This window comes from Xiphophorus maculatus, chromosome 19 (assembly GCF_002775205.1).
Source record: "Xiphophorus maculatus strain JP 163 A chromosome 19, X_maculatus-5.0-male, whole genome shotgun sequence".
Taxonomy (NCBI): domain Eukaryota; kingdom Metazoa; phylum Chordata; class Actinopteri; order Cyprinodontiformes; family Poeciliidae; genus Xiphophorus; species Xiphophorus maculatus.
In genome coordinates, this window is record NC_036461.1 from 26,506,632 (window position 1) to 26,525,737 (window position 19,106).

Sequence of the window (19,106 nt, forward strand, 5' to 3'; positions counted from 1 at the left end):
CAAGAATTGTCCCATATTTAGCTCCTTCCAGCTTTAGATTAGACTTCATTTTAGTGTATTGGAGTGAGGAGACTAAATACAAAATCAGCATCCAAAATAATTTAAATAAATAAATAAATAATTCTAAATCACACTTCTTTGTGATGGCCTGTTGCATAAAAAGACACTAATAATCTAAAAAACTAAAAAGAAATAATAATAATGAAAAATGCATGAAATCAAACTTCAGTGTAGTTTATTGAGTATAAACAAAGTGACAGAGACAGATGTGAAACAACTGCAATGAGTTCAAAACAAGCCAGTTTCTGTGAAGTCGCGCTGAATATGAACAAACCAAAAACAGACCAATGTGTCGCATTTACATTCTGGTAGCTGTTGGTGACACGAAGAGCCGACTTGCTGGCGGGCAGCTTTCAGACTAATTAGATCTCAAGTCACCGGTAACAAGCTGATGATGATCACTTAGAGCACCGAACAACAGCTTATGTCAATCTTTACAAACTCAATACGCCTGCAGCCAAGCAGGCAGACAATTGTTTTGTTTTTTTTCCCAGAACAAATAAGCCAGGAGATGCTGATGGGGGACGAGTTCAGCGCGCACTATTACTTATCGTTAGGCGCTCTGTACCCTGAGAGACCGTGGCAAGAGCCCCACCGGATGCATCCGGCGTCAACATTAATCAGCTCATTTACATACTGTGTATGTTTTCTGCATCCTGCTGCAATTCCTCAGCCTGGCCGCTCTGACAAAATAAACTGAGATAATGTTTTATTGTCGGATGTAATAACGCTCACAGCGGCTGCGCGGTTTAAACAGACCGAGCGGATGCAGCAGGTGATACAATGACTGCTACAACACAGTAATTGTAATTTATATGGGGAAGATCATATATCACTATCAAAAAACAAAACAAAAAAACAAAAAAAACAAAGCTTGTTGAATCTGAACTTCTCAAAGCTGCATCATACGCCCAGAAAACCACAAAAAAACAAAAATAAAACAATGCCCGAGTGACATATTAAACAAAATGCAGAAAAAAAAAATATATATATTACAAATGTGTTTGAAGACTGAACATTTGTTTTTATATGTTTACAGACTGTGCAATTCCAGAGTATGAGGAAGTGAATTTTCTGCACATCACCTGATTTGTGAAGGAGCTCAGTCTCCAATTGGGAGCAATAAATCTTTATTAAACCATCATAAAAAATAATAAATGCAGTCAGGTTGAGAGAATGACTACACAGAGAATATTTCATATTTACATCAACACTGCTATCAGAGAGAAAGACCTAAAAAAAAACAACAAAAAAAACCTAAAGATAAAGGAAACACCGCTGATTTTTTAATGGTTAAACCTTGAAATCTATTCCCAAATTCAGTGTTGATATTTGCTTTAGGAGCTAATAAATTAATGAAGGATTGGTAGGTATGAATTCTTACGATAGGAAATTATTATATTTATACAAGAACCTCAGTCTGAAGGATCAAAATGTGAGAAATTAATGGGGAAGCTTTTAGTTAATTCCAGCATGAAGAGATTTGTCCTGATTCACTCCAAAAAGGCCAATTCTGGATTTATAAAGATTTTGAAACAAGATTTACAGGCGAATCTCCAAGAAATATAATATCATTAAAAATCATTCATTCTTGATTTGAATTTTTCAATTCAAATCAAGAAGTGAAGCTCATTATTAGGCGTAGAGTTCTGTATTTCAATTTTGATGACTATGTTCATATACTACTCAGGCCTTGTACATACTTTATCTGCTTTAAAAAAATCCTTTTATCGGGTGCATAGATTTTATTTTTTTTAATGAAATATACCACACTGTGTGTTTTGAGTCTATACAATGTAAGAGTTTCACTTTTTGAATTAAAGTCCTGAATGATATTCCATGTCTAATTTCTTGGAAAGCACCTGTAGATCTGAAATGGCAAAAACATGGGAACAAATAGTCGAAAACACATTTGTTCTCACTTCATTTCTGCTTGACGGATAATTAAACTAGGCATAATCAGATCACAACAACACATGACAATGAGCTTCGTTACACAATAATAACTATATTATTAATAATAATGAACCTAGGATTTGAGAATTTTCCATTTTAGATTTAACTACGGCCTCTAGGTGTGGATAAGTGACCTCGGACGTCACAACACACACCGGAAATCTGAAGAAGAGAGAAACCAGCTGACCGGAGCTCATTTTACTTATGGTGAGTGTTCTGCTGCCATGTTGGGATAATATCTGGTATAAACAGCAGTGGCGCTCGGTCAGTTGCTTCCTCTTTGGCTCAGTTTCTGATTCCCTCACCGCTCCAGACAGTCCAGCATGACTACTTACAGCGCGGCAGACGCCGTCAAAGGCACCCTGGCGAAAAGTCTTCATGATCTAAATTGTTTTTACATTTCCATCTCAGTAAGTAAGTGTGTGTTTGTGCAGACGTGTTTCCTGTGTGTTGCAGAACCGGCTCAAAGTGGACGTCTGAGGCGAGCAGAAGGTTTCCTCGTCTATTTGATGAGCTTGTTGGCTCTTGCGTTTGCTTCGTCGATGCGGAGTTTATTCATGTCCGCCTGAAGGAAATGAGTATAGAGTAAAAACATACATAAACAAATTGTTTTCTTATTAATGCAAAAACTAGAGATGAACCAACAAAGATCTGCTAATTGGCTCCTTAAATTGACAGATAAATATCAGATAAAGATTTATAAAATATGATCTGATCCGCACGTCAGGATAATCGTCTAAATCCTATTTTTCTGCTATTGCCGGGTGATAAATAATTGATTTGATCAATTTATTAAAGTTTTGGGTTTTGAAGGTTTAATTCTTGGAAAATCTGGATTTTTAAAAAAAAAATTCCCACCGATGCTCAGCCAGAGCCGCCATCTTGTTTTACAGTTTCTGTTTATTTGGATTTTGAATTCAGGTCAACTCTATAACAAAATATTAGGTCCAAGCTACATTTTTTTTATTTTATTTTTAGATTTTAAAGTTATAACATTACAAAAATACAGCTGTAATATTTCCAGAATGAAATTGTACAATTAGCAAAAAATTAAAAAGAAGAAAGCTAAGCATCTTGTGAAGTTATACTTTGGTCTTGGGAATACTTCATCTTTTAACACACGACCATCAAATTGTTTTCAGTAGTAGAAACGGCAAAAAAAACGAAAAGCTGGCCATGTTCTAACTGTACAATTTTTTCTTTAATTAAAGCGACTTTTTTCTTATAATTTTAAAACTTTCCTTTAGTAAAATTCCATTTTTATTCTGCCAACACTGAAATTAAACAAAATTTCCTGAAGCCTCAATCATACAACTTCTAGAAGGGAGGATTGAAATAAAAGCCATTTTCTGAAAATATTTGTCATTTCTTTTTTAGATAAGAAAAGAATAAAAAGGTTTGTTAAAACCACAAAACTGACTACCTACTTCACAATCTTTTGAAAGCAACTACAAAAATGGCAAAATTTTGCGTAAACAAAACGAAAAATCGGCCTCAGACTCGCCTTGTTGTTGATGCGATCGATGTGAGCGTTCTGCTGGTCGATCTCGTTGCCCATATTTAGAGCCATGTCCTTCAGGTTGCCAATGATGCCGCCGACTGCCTGGAGGTTCTCCTCCATTTCATCCTCCCGCGCGTCGTTAGTCACTCTGAAAAACGACACACCGCGGTTTGTATTTGGATATAAGGAATCCCCGAAGGCGGGAAAGACGAGGCGCATTACCTGTTGATGTAGGGGCCGGACGGCGCCGCGGCGCTCGTCTGGGTGGTCTGGCCATTGCGAACGCCTGAAGGCTGCCTTGAGACGACATTGGAGCCTTTGCCGTCACCTTCGCCCTCGCCCCACGTGCGTTTGTAACGAGAGTCATTCTCGATGGATGACACCCTGGGGACAAAAAGAGATTAAAAATCCAGTTGAAAATTTACACTGCGCTACAGTAAAACGCACACGCAACGCTTAAGTAGCTCTTTCTTAGCTGGTTCAATTGTTAGCTACTGCAGATGCTAATCAATGAAGCATGACGGTAAAAGATTCCCTACCTGATGTCGTGATAATCAAAGTATCTTCTTTTCCAAAACGAAAGCATTTCAGAAAGATTTTGTCCGTGTTTAGAATCAAATGCAGCCTTTTAACGTCATTATAAAAGCACATATGCCAAGCAGATTCATGGTAAATGTTGAGTAGTACTCTGACACCAACAACATTTGCAATTTATGGGTAAAGAAAACGGCAATAAATCAACAAACCAGCAGCACAGAAGGGTTTCAAGCTGCATAAATACCGAATATATGGAAAATTTCCATATAAATTTTCCAGATTTATATGGAAAACACATATAAATCTGAAACATGTTAAAACATGAACATAAAACTGTCCCCAAAATGGAACTAATCATACAAACATACATTGTTGTCATTCCTGCCGTTGCAATTTGTGTTTGAAGCCTTCTGTAGCTTTGCAGTGCAATTACAGGCTCTCTTTTTGATACATTATAATTGCAACGGGAGGAAGATCATCGGCGGCGGCGGAACGGACGGGCTACCTGTCGCAGGGGCAAACGCAGAGGCCGCAGCACCTGGACAGGTCCGTCAGGTTTTTCTCAGCCGTCTTCATGTCCTGGTTGATCTGGTCCATGCCCCGCTCCACATTCCTCAGTTGATCTAAATAAGAACCACACGTTATTTTAACCATTTAAATAAATGCTTTATGTCGTCGTCGTGTTAAAAAAAAAAACAACCAAAAACAAAAAAAAAACCAAACGTCTATTTACGATGGAAGAGGAAAAAACTGAAAGACTGCAGTTAGCATGAAAGTACAGCTACTCTTAACGTAAAGAGCCAGTTAGAAGTTGGCTATGAATATGAATCAGCATTTTGGGTCTTTAAATATTCATCACATAAAAGGGATGGGGTGAATTTCCAAAACAAGACTTCGGTGTACAATTTTTTGGTGTATTGTGGTTGAAAAGGAATGCATACAGAGTCAAACACAAACACACACTCCCTGTACGGTGTGTTTACATGTCGTTGAGCCAGTTGCAGAGGAAACACACACTCCTGTCGCCTTCTGCTCCACTTTTAAGGCTGCATGGTGAAAATGTCGTCATCGCAATTTCAGCTTGTGCAATAGTTATATGAGGGTTTTTTTTTAAGTGTAATTATTGTTTAATATATTATAAGTGTTATGAGCTTGCAATTTCCATGCTAATACAGATTTTCTGATGTGAATATTTGACCGTTTTCACAGAAATGTAAGAGTTTATTTAAGATTGTTAGAATTCCCGTTTGCTGCTGCCTGAGTGGACAAACGGAGAAACTTTTTATGATGCAAAGGCTGATCTGTTAGGGCGAAATGACAGAGAAAAATGTCTGGAGAAGTCCAAGTGAAGCTTTTAAATCCAAGAGCAGTATAACAACTGTGAAGCGTCATGGAGGCAGGGTCAGGCTGAGAAACTGTTCAGGTCCCAGTTGTACTGGAATAATGAAAAAAAAAAAAAAAAAAAAAAGAGGACCACTTTGCAGCTTCTAAAATCTAATTTAACAACTTAATGGTTGTTCCAACAGAACAACAATCCTAGAAACACTTCAAACCTGGTTTTTGAGTGATAAAAGGAGAACAAGATCACATTTAGTTGAAAGGCCCCCGACCTCAAACCTGTTGAAAACTATTTACGCAACTCATCTCTGGCCAGGCAAGGGGTCAAATATTCAGCAGGAATCCTACCTGGATCTCGCCAACTGCTTTGGAGTTGAAAATGTCTGAAACTTGCTAAGGGACATTTAGCTAAATATCAACAGGGGTTGTGTATAGATTAGAGAATGCAATGTTTAATTTCTTTTACATCTACTTCTTGTTTTTTAAATTGACTGAAATTGGATGTTGTATTATCGTTCCTCCTGTTTGAGAAGTGTCTGGTACAAATCAACTGTAAATTAGAAAATATGGAACATTTTACTCGGCTATTATGTGCTCACATAAAAAAAAAAAAAAAACATAAAACATTTGAACATCACTCACTTAAAAAAAAAAAAAAAAGTAACCACATCCTTGTAGGTTCTATTCCAACATTTATTACTCTTATTGCCTCAGGAGGAAAAATATGTCAATTATAAATCACAGAATACCTTGTTCTCTTTAACAGTGATGAAAAGTTGATGCTGTGAGCTCACCTGCTTGGTGGTCAAGCATCTCCATGGTTTTGACTCCTGTCTGTTGGCTCTGGAAGAGAAATACAAAGAAAAATTAAAGATTGCATCCTCACATGACTGTAGGCAGAAATAATTAAAAGGTCGAGTCTCATGTTAAAAATTAAACAATGTTGACCCTGCTAGGAAAAAAAATAAAAAAATCAAATTACAAGTTTTAAAATAAGCAGTAGGACACAGCATTTTAAGAAAAAAGGTTTCAACAACAAGGCAGATTTTGCCTCTCCACATAGTTTTCTACTTTACTTGTGTAATAACACCTTTAAGCAAAATGTAACATTTTTAGCACTTTCTTTCAGGTAGATAAAACAAGACCTGACTAAAAACGTCAAAAGAATAAGAATAAAAACATCAAAAGTCTCACCTCCTCTGCCATCTGCAGCATCCTCCTTGTGCTTTCCAGAGACTGGAGGGGAAAAATATAGTCAAGATCATTTTTAGGACAATATTATGAAACTTAACTGTCAGTCACTGAAGCGTTTCCCTCAGTGACTGACATTAACGTTAATAAGAAGAAAGTGTCATTATTTACAAAATCATACAAAGTTGGGACTTTTAAAGCAACTTTGCATTAAAAGTGTCATTATTTACTGGATGACACTTCATGACAACAGTCAGACATTCATAAAAACTCCTTCATGTTCACAACAGGTGTTATGACAGTGACATGTCAGTCTTATGGACACCACGTCAAATAAAGTGTTACTGAAATATCCTCAAAAAATATCTCCATATTAAGAAAATACTCAATCTACTTTGAAGTACTCGATTTGACTTTTTTTTCTTCCCAGAATTTTGCAATCTCTCTTATATTTGGAGCCACACAAACAACGTTGGAAGCTGAAATACTCTAATTTTAACATGGTTTTCCTTTTCCAGTTATTCCAGTTGGCAGGCTCAGGAGGATCTTTGCTAATTATTGTGGATTACACTCAGAATACCAGCCCCTGAAGACTAAAATTGCCCCCCTGTGGTCTGAACTAATAAACATTGGCAGTGATTTCTGAATTTCATTGCCAACAAACTCCAGAGATGGAAACTTGTTGTGATCAACAAGATTTTCATAGGAGGCTGATGGAGGAGGGCACAGAAATGACACCACAACACCAACTGGTTGATTAATACGACATTTACCATTTTTCTGTTTTTGAAGAATGAATCATATAGACTTCTTATCGAATCTAAAACAAATTGGGTTTTTTTTCTCTCCAAACTGCCATATAATAGGATGGAGTCACTGATCAGGTAAAACTCACACAAAAGCAAATAGACGAAAACACAAGAGGCAAGAAGTGACAGTGGAAGGGAATGCAGTCGGTTCAGGTAGAGCGACGCCCTTCGTGCATCTATTAATAGGAAATGCTGCACAGAATCCCAGGAACTGCAGCGGCTTAGCACAAGACTGCACAGTTGCCATCACTAAATCTTAGTTAACAACAGAGAGTCGAGAACAGATTCCTCATTTTCTCCGTTGTGTTTGCTCTGAGTACATTCATCGGCGAGTTGAGAAACAGACAAACACAAATTGGCTAACGGGACGTGTCGAGCTCAGCCAGGTTTCTGTTGACTTAGCCAGAACATCCCTTGCTCGGATGAACATTACATTATTGCTTCTGCAATCCTTCCACTTGGCCAGTTAAGCCTTAAATCGCTGCCAATAGTTGCCAGATTGTTGTGACGTCCCAAATCTTAGATATAGAACAGCTTAGCTTAGGGCACTTATGGCGGAAAGCTTTAATGGGAAAATATATTTACCCTAGATGAGATGGCAAATAGCTACAATGAAAACTTCTCACAAGCACATCTACCAGTAACACGTCTACACAAAAAAAGCACACAGCATGGCTGTAATGTGCCAGGATTACAAAGCATCAAATTACATTTGACAAAAAAATGTAAAAAGCTGTACTTTTAAGGTTAAATAACCTTTCAAATGTAAAATGTATTTATACATCTTGAACTTTCACAGATTTCAGCTTATTCTTTTATACAAGTTGTTTGTTGTTTTTTATTCTCGACAAACCAACACAAAACGTGGTTTATCAACCACAGGCAGCAAATTAGAAATTTGAAAAAAAAAAAAAAAAAAAAAAAAGAATCTGTTTTTCTTGATGTTTTGCAAAAGAAAAACAAAACTTGTTCTTAAACGTCAATGTGCATTTGTATTTCGATGCAAATCTACTTTTATGTCTCTGTCAGTTTTGTGTGTTTAGATTTTTTTTAGAAAATTTTGCCCTTTTGTTTTAGCAAAATAGCTCAAACTCCCTAAGATTACATGGGTGCCGTAAGTAAACATCAATATTCTGCTTTCCCAGAAATTTTCAAAAGGATTTGGATCTGGACTTAGATGAACCCATTCTAACAAATACACTCCGATCTATTGACAGCTGCTGCCTTTCAGAGTAGATTCCCTGTCCATGAAGAAGAAAAGCCTCCCCGCAGCATTATGCTGCAATAACCAGGTTTTATTGTAGAGATTGTGAGTTAAGGGTTACGTGAAAAGTAATTTTCTGTTCTTCTGACTAAAGCTCTTGTTGCCCATCCTTTATAATCTTTACTGACCATGTCTCACAAGGTTTGCCATCCCAATTCTGGACACCTGACTGAACCGTCTGCAACAAATGGTTAAGATATTGCTTCATAACGTCAACCTGCTGTCAACATCTCTGCAACTTTTTCCCTCAATTATCTGCTGTATTTTTTGGTTGTTATAATTCTTTTTATTCACTAGTGTTCTCTAACAAACCTTTGATATCTTCCCAGAATTTCTGCTGAGAACAAACAACACAAATGTACTTTATTTACCAACTAGCACATTTCTGAAAACCAAAGGTTTTATTTATTGTGTATTGCAGTGAAGGGGTTAAATTCAAATGCATGCTACACTTTTTAGTAAATAAAATTTTTAAAAAAGCCAGATTTTTCCAAATATTTCACAATTATTTGCTATTTAAATTTGTCATGATCTTAGTGCAATAAATTAACAACAGCTCAAGGTATATAACATTTATGCAGGGCACTGTATATTTTATTCCTAAATATTGCATTATAAACGATAAATTATAATGTCCTGATACACAGTCAGTCATGCATTGAGTGTTTAAGGTTTGGCCAGTTACCCAAAGCCAGGGTGGTTAGCAGAATTAGCAGCAGGACATTTCCATGCCCACACGCCTCCTTTATCAACCAGGCAGCAGCACAAGGAAGAAGAAGAAGAAAAAACAAGAAGAAGGGTAGAAAGAAAATTGCAGGTTTAGTTCAAACACAGAAAGCAGAAAAACACAGCTGAGACAAACAAGAGAAGTTTAGAACCAATACACATTAGAGCGAAGTATTTATTTTATCAGTTTGGTTACTGGTGTCAAACTCCGGTCCTCAAGGGCCACTGTCCTGCAGTTTTTAGATGTGCCACAGCTACAAAACACTGGAATGAAATGGCTTAATTACCTCTTCCTTGTGTAGATCAGTTTTCCACAGCCTTAATGACCTAATTATTCTGTTCAGGTGAGGTGCAGCAGAGGCACATCTAAACGTTGCAGGACAGCACCCTCGAGGACTGGAGTTTGAGACCCCTGGGTTATACGATGTCCAGTGCTAGTTAAACTATCAACTTCATAGTAATGAAGCAGATTGAAATGAAAGTCAACCTGTGAAAAACACTGACAGGTCAGGAAGCTACCAGACTAAACCAGGAACCAAAACCTCACACCTTCCATGCTTTTTATGAAGAGATTAAGAATAGTTTTTCCCTTGTCATGTTATGCAACAAAGGGCTACAAATATTGTTCCATAATATAAGTTGTTTTGACCCCCCTCCCCTCAACAATAACCACATTTAAATTGTAATAATATGCACATTTAGATCATATCTTTCTTTGCTTTTACTACAGGTAACTAGATGTGGTTTTGGATCCATTTAACAAATGAATTTTGTTAAATGGGTCAATGCTTAGCTTTAGTGATGTAGGTGGTGGACTGTTTAGCCTTTACTTGGAACCACTGCTTCCTATGTTTACACAAGTACTTCACAAGAAGAACTCCTTCTGCTTTACATATTCATATTTTCCAGCTGAGTCAGTTTTGAATCATTTCCATGTGGAAGTAAATTTGTTTGGCTCCTACAATGAAGTACAGTATCTGTTCAAAATCTGACTGACATTTTCACTTTCTTGCAATGCTAGCGTACCAATTGTTTACTAAAAGTTCACACAATTGAACTGTAAGTGGTTTCCATGTATTCAATTCAATGTTGAAGTGAATAGACTAAGCAACTAAAAGCCTTCAGTGTGAGCATCCAAAACATTCTAGGTTTCATTTCATTCACCAAAAAATGTAACATTTACTGAGAGAGAAGCAGGGAAAGAACAGGATTCAGTACCTCATCAGTCAGCTGGTTGGCTTTGCCAGCCATTTGTTCCACGCTCATCTCATCCATGTTGGTGCTGTCCTGCTTAGCGGCTCTGCCTGTGGCTCCGAGCTCAATATTCTGCGGCCTGGAGAGGGAGGATCGCAAGTGAGTAAATAGTTACCGTTAACTTCGACTTTGATAAGATTCACATGACCCTGAACCTGAGAATGAGGAGTGTACAGAGAGCAAAGTACCTACGACAGCAAACATGCATATAGTCGATTCAATTCACCACATGTTAAATAAACAGAACAATATTATATTTAAAGGAAAAAATTGGAGTGAAAAGGAGTAACGTATAGGTGCAACTCTCACAGGCAAACTAGCATCAACCAATAGTTTAAAGGTTACAACATCACTAAAATGTTCGATTAAGCTATAATGCAAAAAATATTCAAGTGCTTTATTTGAGATATTTGGAGAAAATTTCAAATGTTGAAACAGCGGTGGTAGAGGAGCAACTCATTTCCCCATTGTTTTATTCTATAAGGAGCAATATTGTTAAAAAAAACAATGAGAACTTCAAAGCTACTTAAAGCATATTTTGATGTTTTTGTTCAAAGAATGTAGAATAATCGAAATCCATTTTTCATTTTAAATTGTTTAACCTTTAACAGTTATTATTCTATACTATTTTAACAAGAATAATAACTAGAACTGGACAATATGTTGCTTATTGATCATTATCTCGATATTGTTCACATAATCGTATTGAAAAGAGCTGCAATGAATGTTTGCTTATTATGCAAGACTGATGCATTCAGGTTCTCCTTGCCTGTAGTATATTTGGCCCACAAATAAATGTTTTAAAGGTAAAACTTTTTGTTTTATCTCTAACTTGGAGTCTATGTTTTCCCAGAACCCAAAACAGAAATACAATAAACTTTTTTTTGATTGAATATGTTGTAAATTATTCTACCTTAGTTGGAATAATGATTGCTTTTTGCTTTGTTTCTTTTTTTAATTAAGTTAATAATATTTTACATTTCTAAGCCTTTACCCTGAAACCACAGAGTCTCCTACTCTCACTAGTCTCTGCTTTTACATTTTAGGGAGTGAGCAGTACATGTACAAAAAAAATGTTTTATGATAAAGATGTATAAATAAAAACAAGCATGTTACTCCTCTAGTGACAGTATTTTGTGGGAAGATAGAAACGCAATTAAAGAAGTTTAAATGACCTAAAGTCCACATGACCTCCGTGAATTAACAACATCCTGCAACATATCAGCTAACATACATGCTTACACAAATATATATATTTATATATGCTGAACACCAATATCTGCCAGTGGATAGCCGGGATGGTTTATCGACTGAGGTCTCACTTTTTAATGCATCTATTAATTATTAAGGAGATAAGAGCTCCAAACACTTACAGGGTAGAAATCTGGAAATGCAAGGTTCACTTATCCATCTCGTCTCATGTTAAATTGATTACTTGACAGCTGAATAAATGAAGCAGCTTGAACAGGGGGAGATAGTTTTTTTCTGATTGAAAACTCATCAGATTTACACCGATATGACAGAAATATGCGAATTAAAGCTCGCCTGTGATGTAAAAGCACAAGTCACACTCTGTGCTGCTAAACAACTTACCTGAAATATGGAAGACAAATTAGATTACTTAGATTTTAGACAAAGGTAATGAATCGTAGCATGTTTAGTGCTGACTCAGTTCATATTTGAGAGGGAAAGAAAAATGCAAAACTTAAACAAAGCAAGGTTTGCCTCTTAAGAAGCAGTAGGAGGCTCAACGTGATTAGAAATACACAGAGTACATTTTAGATGCAGGGTAGTTAGCCGAATAATGTATGCTGCGAAGGACTTGAAAGCTGTAAATAAAGAAATAAACCTTGAGACTGAGTGCTGGGAACTAGAAAGATTTTATTTACTAAACTTATGAGTATACTGATTACAGTTAACTCACATTTTCTGACTGTCTTCCTTCTTTACTATTACATAACATCCCCATCACTTCCCTTAAGATTTGCTATCTCTGCTGGTAAAAACACGCATCAGCTTTGGGTATTATGGGTAATTACAGTCCATCCAATAGGCCAACTATATTATCAACATGCAGACCTACAAAATATTACAAGCAGTCCTTTGCTAAATTCAGCACACTCATTCTGTTACTTAGGATTTGATATATTGATCTAGTAATATTTGATTAGCTGGCACGCACAAGATGAAATGCAGATAAGGCTGACACTTTGCAGACTGATGATCTTATTTTCTTACGCGTCTAAAATATAAATCCAGGTTCTTCGATAGAGGAGGATAAAAAAAGAGGAACTAGACCATCCAAATTTATGCATCGAGGAACTATGAGAACATTCAAATGTATGCATCAGAATGTACTTCCTTAACCATTGTAATTTTTTAAAACTATCTAATTCCATATAAAATACACTAAGTTAAATGCTGTATTTGATCAGTTTTTCACTGATCAAGGAAAAACTGAATGGTTCTGATTGACTGGTGAATCTCTGTAAATAAAACGACAAACAACATAATTGGCTTTTTTTTATCTTTGTGAGTCTCTCTGAGCTAAACTTTAATCAAGCTTCTCCTCTTTCTGGCATCATGTCACTCAAACTTCTGGTATGCAGACTTGTTTACATCTTCATCAGACTAAAACAGCAGCTGTGAAGGAGGCTAACTTTGCTGGTGGGTGAGAAGCACAATCAAAGCTTCGAATGTTAAAGGACAAGCTGAATGAAGCTTCGCACGACTCCAAACAACAGCACTTTAAAGGGGACATAAATGCAATGTGATCATATTCTAATAAGTAATTAGGAACATAAACAAAACAAACTACATGGAACTCATAAAAAGAGAATAATCTGAATATTTCTTTTGAAGAAGATCAATAGTCAGAATATTATTGTGTATGTAAACACAGCCATTGTTGTGGTGTCTCCCAATGTGACTTGTACCGATTTAATTATTCATGATTTCAGCTCTTTTTAGCTTCGTTTTAACTCTATTCTAATTTTCCTCATCCCTTATTTGTCTTGTTCGAGCAGCATTTTATTTACCTATTTGAGATTATTATATTCATTTCCTTTTACATCCAGCATGTGCAGCTTCGTGTAACAGGAACTAAGAAGCATGCTGCTTCTGTGAAACACAGATTCACCCAAATATTGTCCGTTTTATAAATCCTGCATTGCATTTTCTGCAACATAAATTAGTAACACTCAAATTTAAGACCTGCTCCACGATTTAGAATCCCCTGCAAAGCACAGTAAAAATTAACAAATGAAACATTACGACAGTCTACAAATGAAAAGCTGTTTGTCATTAAAACCAGAGCTGAAACTGTACCTTTAAGATGAGAGACGACATGCTCTCAGTACCACTCACTTCATGCAACAGCTGTGGTGCTTTAACACTGTGTTCATTAATTTTTATTGTGACAAAGCATTTGCATACTAGATCACTTTAAAACAACAGGCGACATTAAAATGCAAATAAGGTGCAACTCTGGTTCCTTTACCAGTGCTTGAGAATTAGACAATGTCTCAAACTATTAAAGCCCAACACCCACAGCAACAGTTTAGCAACTTCTGCCTGCTGATCATACGAGAACACAATAACTTCATGTTAGGCGGCTCAATGCAGGCTCTGTGTTCAGATCACCAATCCGACGTCACGATCCTGACTCAACAGACACTTGAGTGTGTGTCATCAGGAAGCTACAACTGCTGAGTTGATCAATTTGTTTCGCTATGAATGAACTTTTTTGTAATTACTGCTAAAAAAAAAAAGAAAGAAAAAAAAAGAGGATTTTAGTCAGGAAGTAAATGGTAATGAGTATCAAATGATTACTTCACTACCTGCAAGGCATGCTGCGGCAAACACGGTTTAGCTGTCTGGGTGGTTTTCCTAATTCAGAAACCGATGGGTCTGAAGGGTTTGGTGTCATTGGGATTTTGAGGCAATGCTTAATGGTTCTGTTTGTTCCGTGTTATGATGCAATCACTAGGAAGAGACTATTTAAGTGGGACAGAAGACATTAGAATGACTGACGCAATACCAGCCTCAACACAACGATGACATGAGAATCAGCTCATGACAGGCTAAGATTCATCAGATTGTTTTGTTCAGGGCCGAGAACCAGTTAATCATAAACGCATACGCAAATTCAGGTTTTTTTTTCTCAATTTGACCTTTTAGATAACATAAAGGAAGTACTGCTTTATTCATTTCTGCGTTTCTTCCGCTTTTGTCAGCGCTTTTTCCTTTACAGGTTCAAATGACATTTTCCTGTTTTGCAAATAGCCCCCGGACTTCAGATCTCCTGTCAAACCTACAGCAGGGAAAAAAAAACACTAAGGTGGAAAAATGGGTAGTCTGCTTGGCAGCCGACTCAATGATTTAACGTTGTTGACTCTACATTTATCTCTTATTTTCCTTTTTCTTGGACCAGAGAGCACATGTTTCACAGAAACTCAACAGCTTTTTTCTGACAGATCATTACACTCGGTATGACACGGACAGAAGTTTACATCTATAGCACTGAAGGCGGATTTATCAGGAGCAACATGAGAAATTGAACATGCCGATAGGACTGTCAGGATCATTTCTGCTGGTGACTTAATGACGTAAAACTAAGTCTGACCAGCAATTTATTAATCCATCAGTTTCAGATCATGTTAGCGTCACTTGTCTTCACTCTTTCATCATTGATTTAATAATGCCAAGAATTTAAAATGAGACATTTAGATGGTTTTGCTCAGCTGATTTTATACAAGTCAGGAGAAAGGATTTTAATAATCATTGGGGAGATAATCTGTCTTTGTATGGAGCTTTACAGTCACAAAATAAACTCACAATACACAATCACAGAAATGTAAGGTTGATTGGTGGGTTTCCAATCACCAGAAGTCAACAACGGTTTCAGTCCGAAGGCTCAGTTTTGCCTTCAGACTTGCAAATATGGCTGTTTGGAAAAGTTTATGGAGGAGAAAAAACGTGGACAGTAATGCTGTGGAGATTACAGGGCCACCTCCCATCGCGCTTAGTAAAATAACACCAATTTAGTTGGCAAGCTATGAGCTCAGAGTTCTGTCAAGCAGCCAACTGCAGGCTGGCATCCAGAAAACAAAGTTAGAATAATATCCAGTTACACACCTGTTACCCTATAAAGATCAATAACAAAAAATGTGAATATTGTGCCCAATGACACCTTTTACTTTAAAACTAAATCTAGCAGTTTATTCTATATTTTTGCTTAAGTAAATGTAGCAAATCAGAATAACAACAAATAAACAATATAAATAATAAACACAACTACAATAATTAATATAAGTCAGCAGCAGTGGGAGTAGTTGTTGTCTTTCAGTTTTAAATAAAAACAACTAATTCGAAGCATTTCTAATTTTTGAGGTGAAACTGGACCAACTAATCAAATCTTCATTACAATAACTTCAGTTCCAAACACAAGAATCAGAGTAACGGACAAAAAATATATATACATTTCTGTAACTATGCTCTAGTTTATTCTTTAAGTACAATATGTTCCGAAAAACAATTGCCAATTGTATTTAGATAATGATTACTTTGATAATGACTGAATTAAGCGTTGGTATGTTTATATTGTTCTCCCCATAATCCAAAAGCACAAGTCTCAAATAAGAGGTTACAAGACAAATTTTAATTATTTTTGTTATCTGCCTAATTTAATAAACTAGCAGACACACGAGGAAAGATTTAACAAGCCTTAAGGACATATCCACTCATGTTGAAGGTCTTCACGGCACCAACAAAAAGTGGATTAAAAACAATAGCCTGAACAGGTAGAGGCTTTTCTTGTTCTTCAGCCCAAACTTGTTCCTCCAGATCTTACTGATGAACAAAGTTACATCTTTTTTTATCCCAGTCACGTTGAGGTAACAACTCTGTACAAAGTTGTTGTTTTTATATACTCTCACTGTGTCCATTTGTTGAAAGAATAAACAATTTAGCAAAAGTAAGGTTTGTCAGGAGCCACAACAAGTTGACCTATGACATCATGCTGAAAAGTCTTTCACTTTCCAGTTTACAGATGACACATTTAGGGCCCTGGCTATTTCCCCCCCCCCACCCCCACACACAGGTAAACAAGCTTTATGGTTGAAATGAGGCTGGTTATTTAGCTCCACTACCACGTTTAAATTGAGGCAATGCGCCACCAACGCACCTGATGACACTTCAGTCACGTATCGATCACAAGAGAAACAGGTGCCGTTTGGCTGTGCGAGAAATATTAACCCCAACTGCTGTGAACCAGGAAAGTCAAAAACACACCCAACACAAAGAAAAGTTGAACACGTAAGTCCATAAAACAAACTTTTAAAAGACACTAAAAATACTTCTGGGAAGAGAGAGGGGAAAAAGTGTCAAAATTTTCTTACATTTTTAGAAAATGTTGCGGTTGTTCTCATGTATCCTGGTTGGAAAAAGGAAACGGAGTAGGGCAACTCGTCAACCTAGCTAACTCCAGCTAGCTGGCTAGTTCCGCTTTCTTGCTAACTTAACGACGCCGCTCAAACTACGCTTGGAGGAAAAAATGACCAGGTATTTAACGAGACAGTTTAGACTTACTGGTAACCAGTTGAGCGGAAACTCCTCCTTCTTCAAAGTATGTAAACTTGGCGCTGGTCACTCCTGGATTCCTCCACTGACTCCGCCGTCTAAACGAACGTGGTAGGTGAGGCGTTGGCGTGTCGTCGGAAATACCACCACTCATTCAACACGTAAGTTTGCAGTGGCACACATTTTTGTGACATTAGTTCTCAATTAAAACATACTTTGAAAACAACACTAAAAGTAGGCATATATTTGCTTTATTAGTTTTATTTAACTTTACATTTCCCACTCCTTGCCATGTTAGTCATATGCAACTTGTTTGTCGTAGCTATTTTTTTTTCAGCTATTGCTTAGTTAGTTGCTCATTATTAATTGCGAAACTTAAAGTTACAAGCTTAACAAACTACGTTAAGTTTGTACTTTTATTTGTAATAGTTAGAGTTACTTCTTATACAATAGGCACATGAACGCAGCACATAAGAGCAAGGATGTCCTGTCATAAGACTCAGTCCAGAGGGTAGAAAATATAAATAAAGAGGCACTCCTCAGTTTCCCCACATGAGTGCAGCATTTACCCTTCACCCGGACCTGCCCCAGCCCCCCTCCACTCCTCTCCTCTTCTCCTCCTTTGGGTATTTTACATGAAAACACAGCACCAGATATATTCTGTAGTGCTTCTGAGCGGTGCTTTGAAATCCAAGCCTCCAGTTCTGAATCTGCCGTATAATTCCCAACGTTGTTGTGCTTTTAGCCACAAAAACCGTTTTCAAGGTGACTGCAAAGATAGGCAGCCAGCCAGCTAGTGTATCCGCTGACAATGACTAAAAGCCAAGAGTTTTTATCTCGGTAACTGTACCTAAATGTTTTCCCACCTATGCAGCTAAATACTAACGAGTTAAAAAAAAAAAATCCATTTACAGTCTCAAGTTTGGACAAATTATCCTTCAAAGCTGCCCTCACCATTCTGCCCACAGTGCCTGAATGATGACTCGCTTTCTTCACCCATGTAACTTTTATAGAGTCTACATAGCATGCATTATTCAGCAATAACACCGAGACCATCTGGACTTCTGTGTGTGTTTTTGCCTGTGTGTCTATGGACGGGTGAGTGCTTCGTAGTTAACTTTCCTGCTGCCATCATTTCACGCCACATCCAACAGTGCTTGAAGAGCTAAGAATTAGTATTTCATCTATAATTACAGCTAAGGTGTAATGCGTGTGCTCTTCCACAGCAGATGCGTACAATGTGGAAGAAGAAGAGAAATGTAGAGTCAGAGGACGTGCATTAGAGTCTAGCAAAATTGCATGCTCAGGATCAAGCTCTTTCATCACGTCGTTCCCCATTAATAGAAATGGGAGTGCTGCCCTAATTCCATAATTTCTAAATCATGCCTGTTAGTCGAATATGAGGAGACAAAGGTACAGGGGTGAGCGGAGAATAGATTAGTCTGCATCCTAATGATGTGTCAGGGAGAGACGGAGAGCGGCAGAACAAGAGATGAAGGGACGGATGGAGAAAAAGAGACAGGAAAAGAATCTTGAGAGGTTTCCATCTGGATCCCTTGGCCTTGTTTTCTGGCCGCCGACAAAACCAACATCACACAGGCCAATTTTTTATTATTATTTTTTTCCTGCTGATTCTTTTCCCCATGTGTATTCCGGCCTAAAAATGAGCCAAAATAATTAAATGGCTAATTAGATCTGGAGGAGAGTAACGGGGTTACGGTTTTACACAGTGACTCGGTGCTGCGCTCGTCCTCGTGATTTCAAGCAGCACATCTGGTAATTTCTGGCTCCACTCCAGTTGTATCGCTCATCCATCTTTCCTCTCACAAGGGTTGAGATATGGGAATGTGGGAAATGTTTCAAGGCCTTGCTTGATCGAGCTTAATTTTAC

The 19,106-nt window shown here is 37.2% G+C and overlaps 1 protein-coding gene across 2 annotated transcripts; it reads right to left on the minus strand.

Moving 5' to 3' along the window:
* Positions 1 to 218: 218 nt before the first annotated feature.
* Positions 219 to 17,336, minus strand: snap23 (synaptosome associated protein 23). 2 transcript variants are annotated; one of them, XM_023352539.1, is made up of 8 exons: positions 17,035 to 17,197; positions 10,601 to 10,715; positions 6,587 to 6,628; positions 6,187 to 6,235; positions 4,560 to 4,677; positions 3,740 to 3,901; positions 3,521 to 3,665; positions 219 to 2,581 (listed from the first exon to the last, which is right to left on the minus strand). In XM_023352539.1, coding segments are annotated over exons 1-8 (696 nt in total). In that variant the 5' UTR covers positions 17,037 to 17,197; the 3' UTR covers positions 219 to 2,518. The 2 variants fall into 2 exon arrangements, with proteins under 2 accessions (XP_023208307.1, XP_005799309.1); XM_005799252.3 differs by lacking the exon at positions 17,035 to 17,197 and adding an exon at positions 17,225 to 17,336 and having other exon boundaries at positions 2,497 to 2,581.
* Between the last annotated feature and the right edge of the window lie 1,770 nt (positions 17,337 to 19,106).

Bases quoted from the DNA above. Each gene is read 5' to 3' on its own strand.
- snap23 (XM_023352539.1), bottom strand. The intron at 6,236-6,586 runs GTGAGACTTTTG...TTTCTCTTCCAG, and splicing joins TGCTGCAGATGGCAGAGGAG to AGCCAACAGACAGGAGTCAA. The intron at 2,582-3,520 runs GCGAGTCTGAGG...CATTTCCTTCAG, and splicing joins TCGATCGCATCAACAACAAG to GCGGACATGAATAAACTCCG.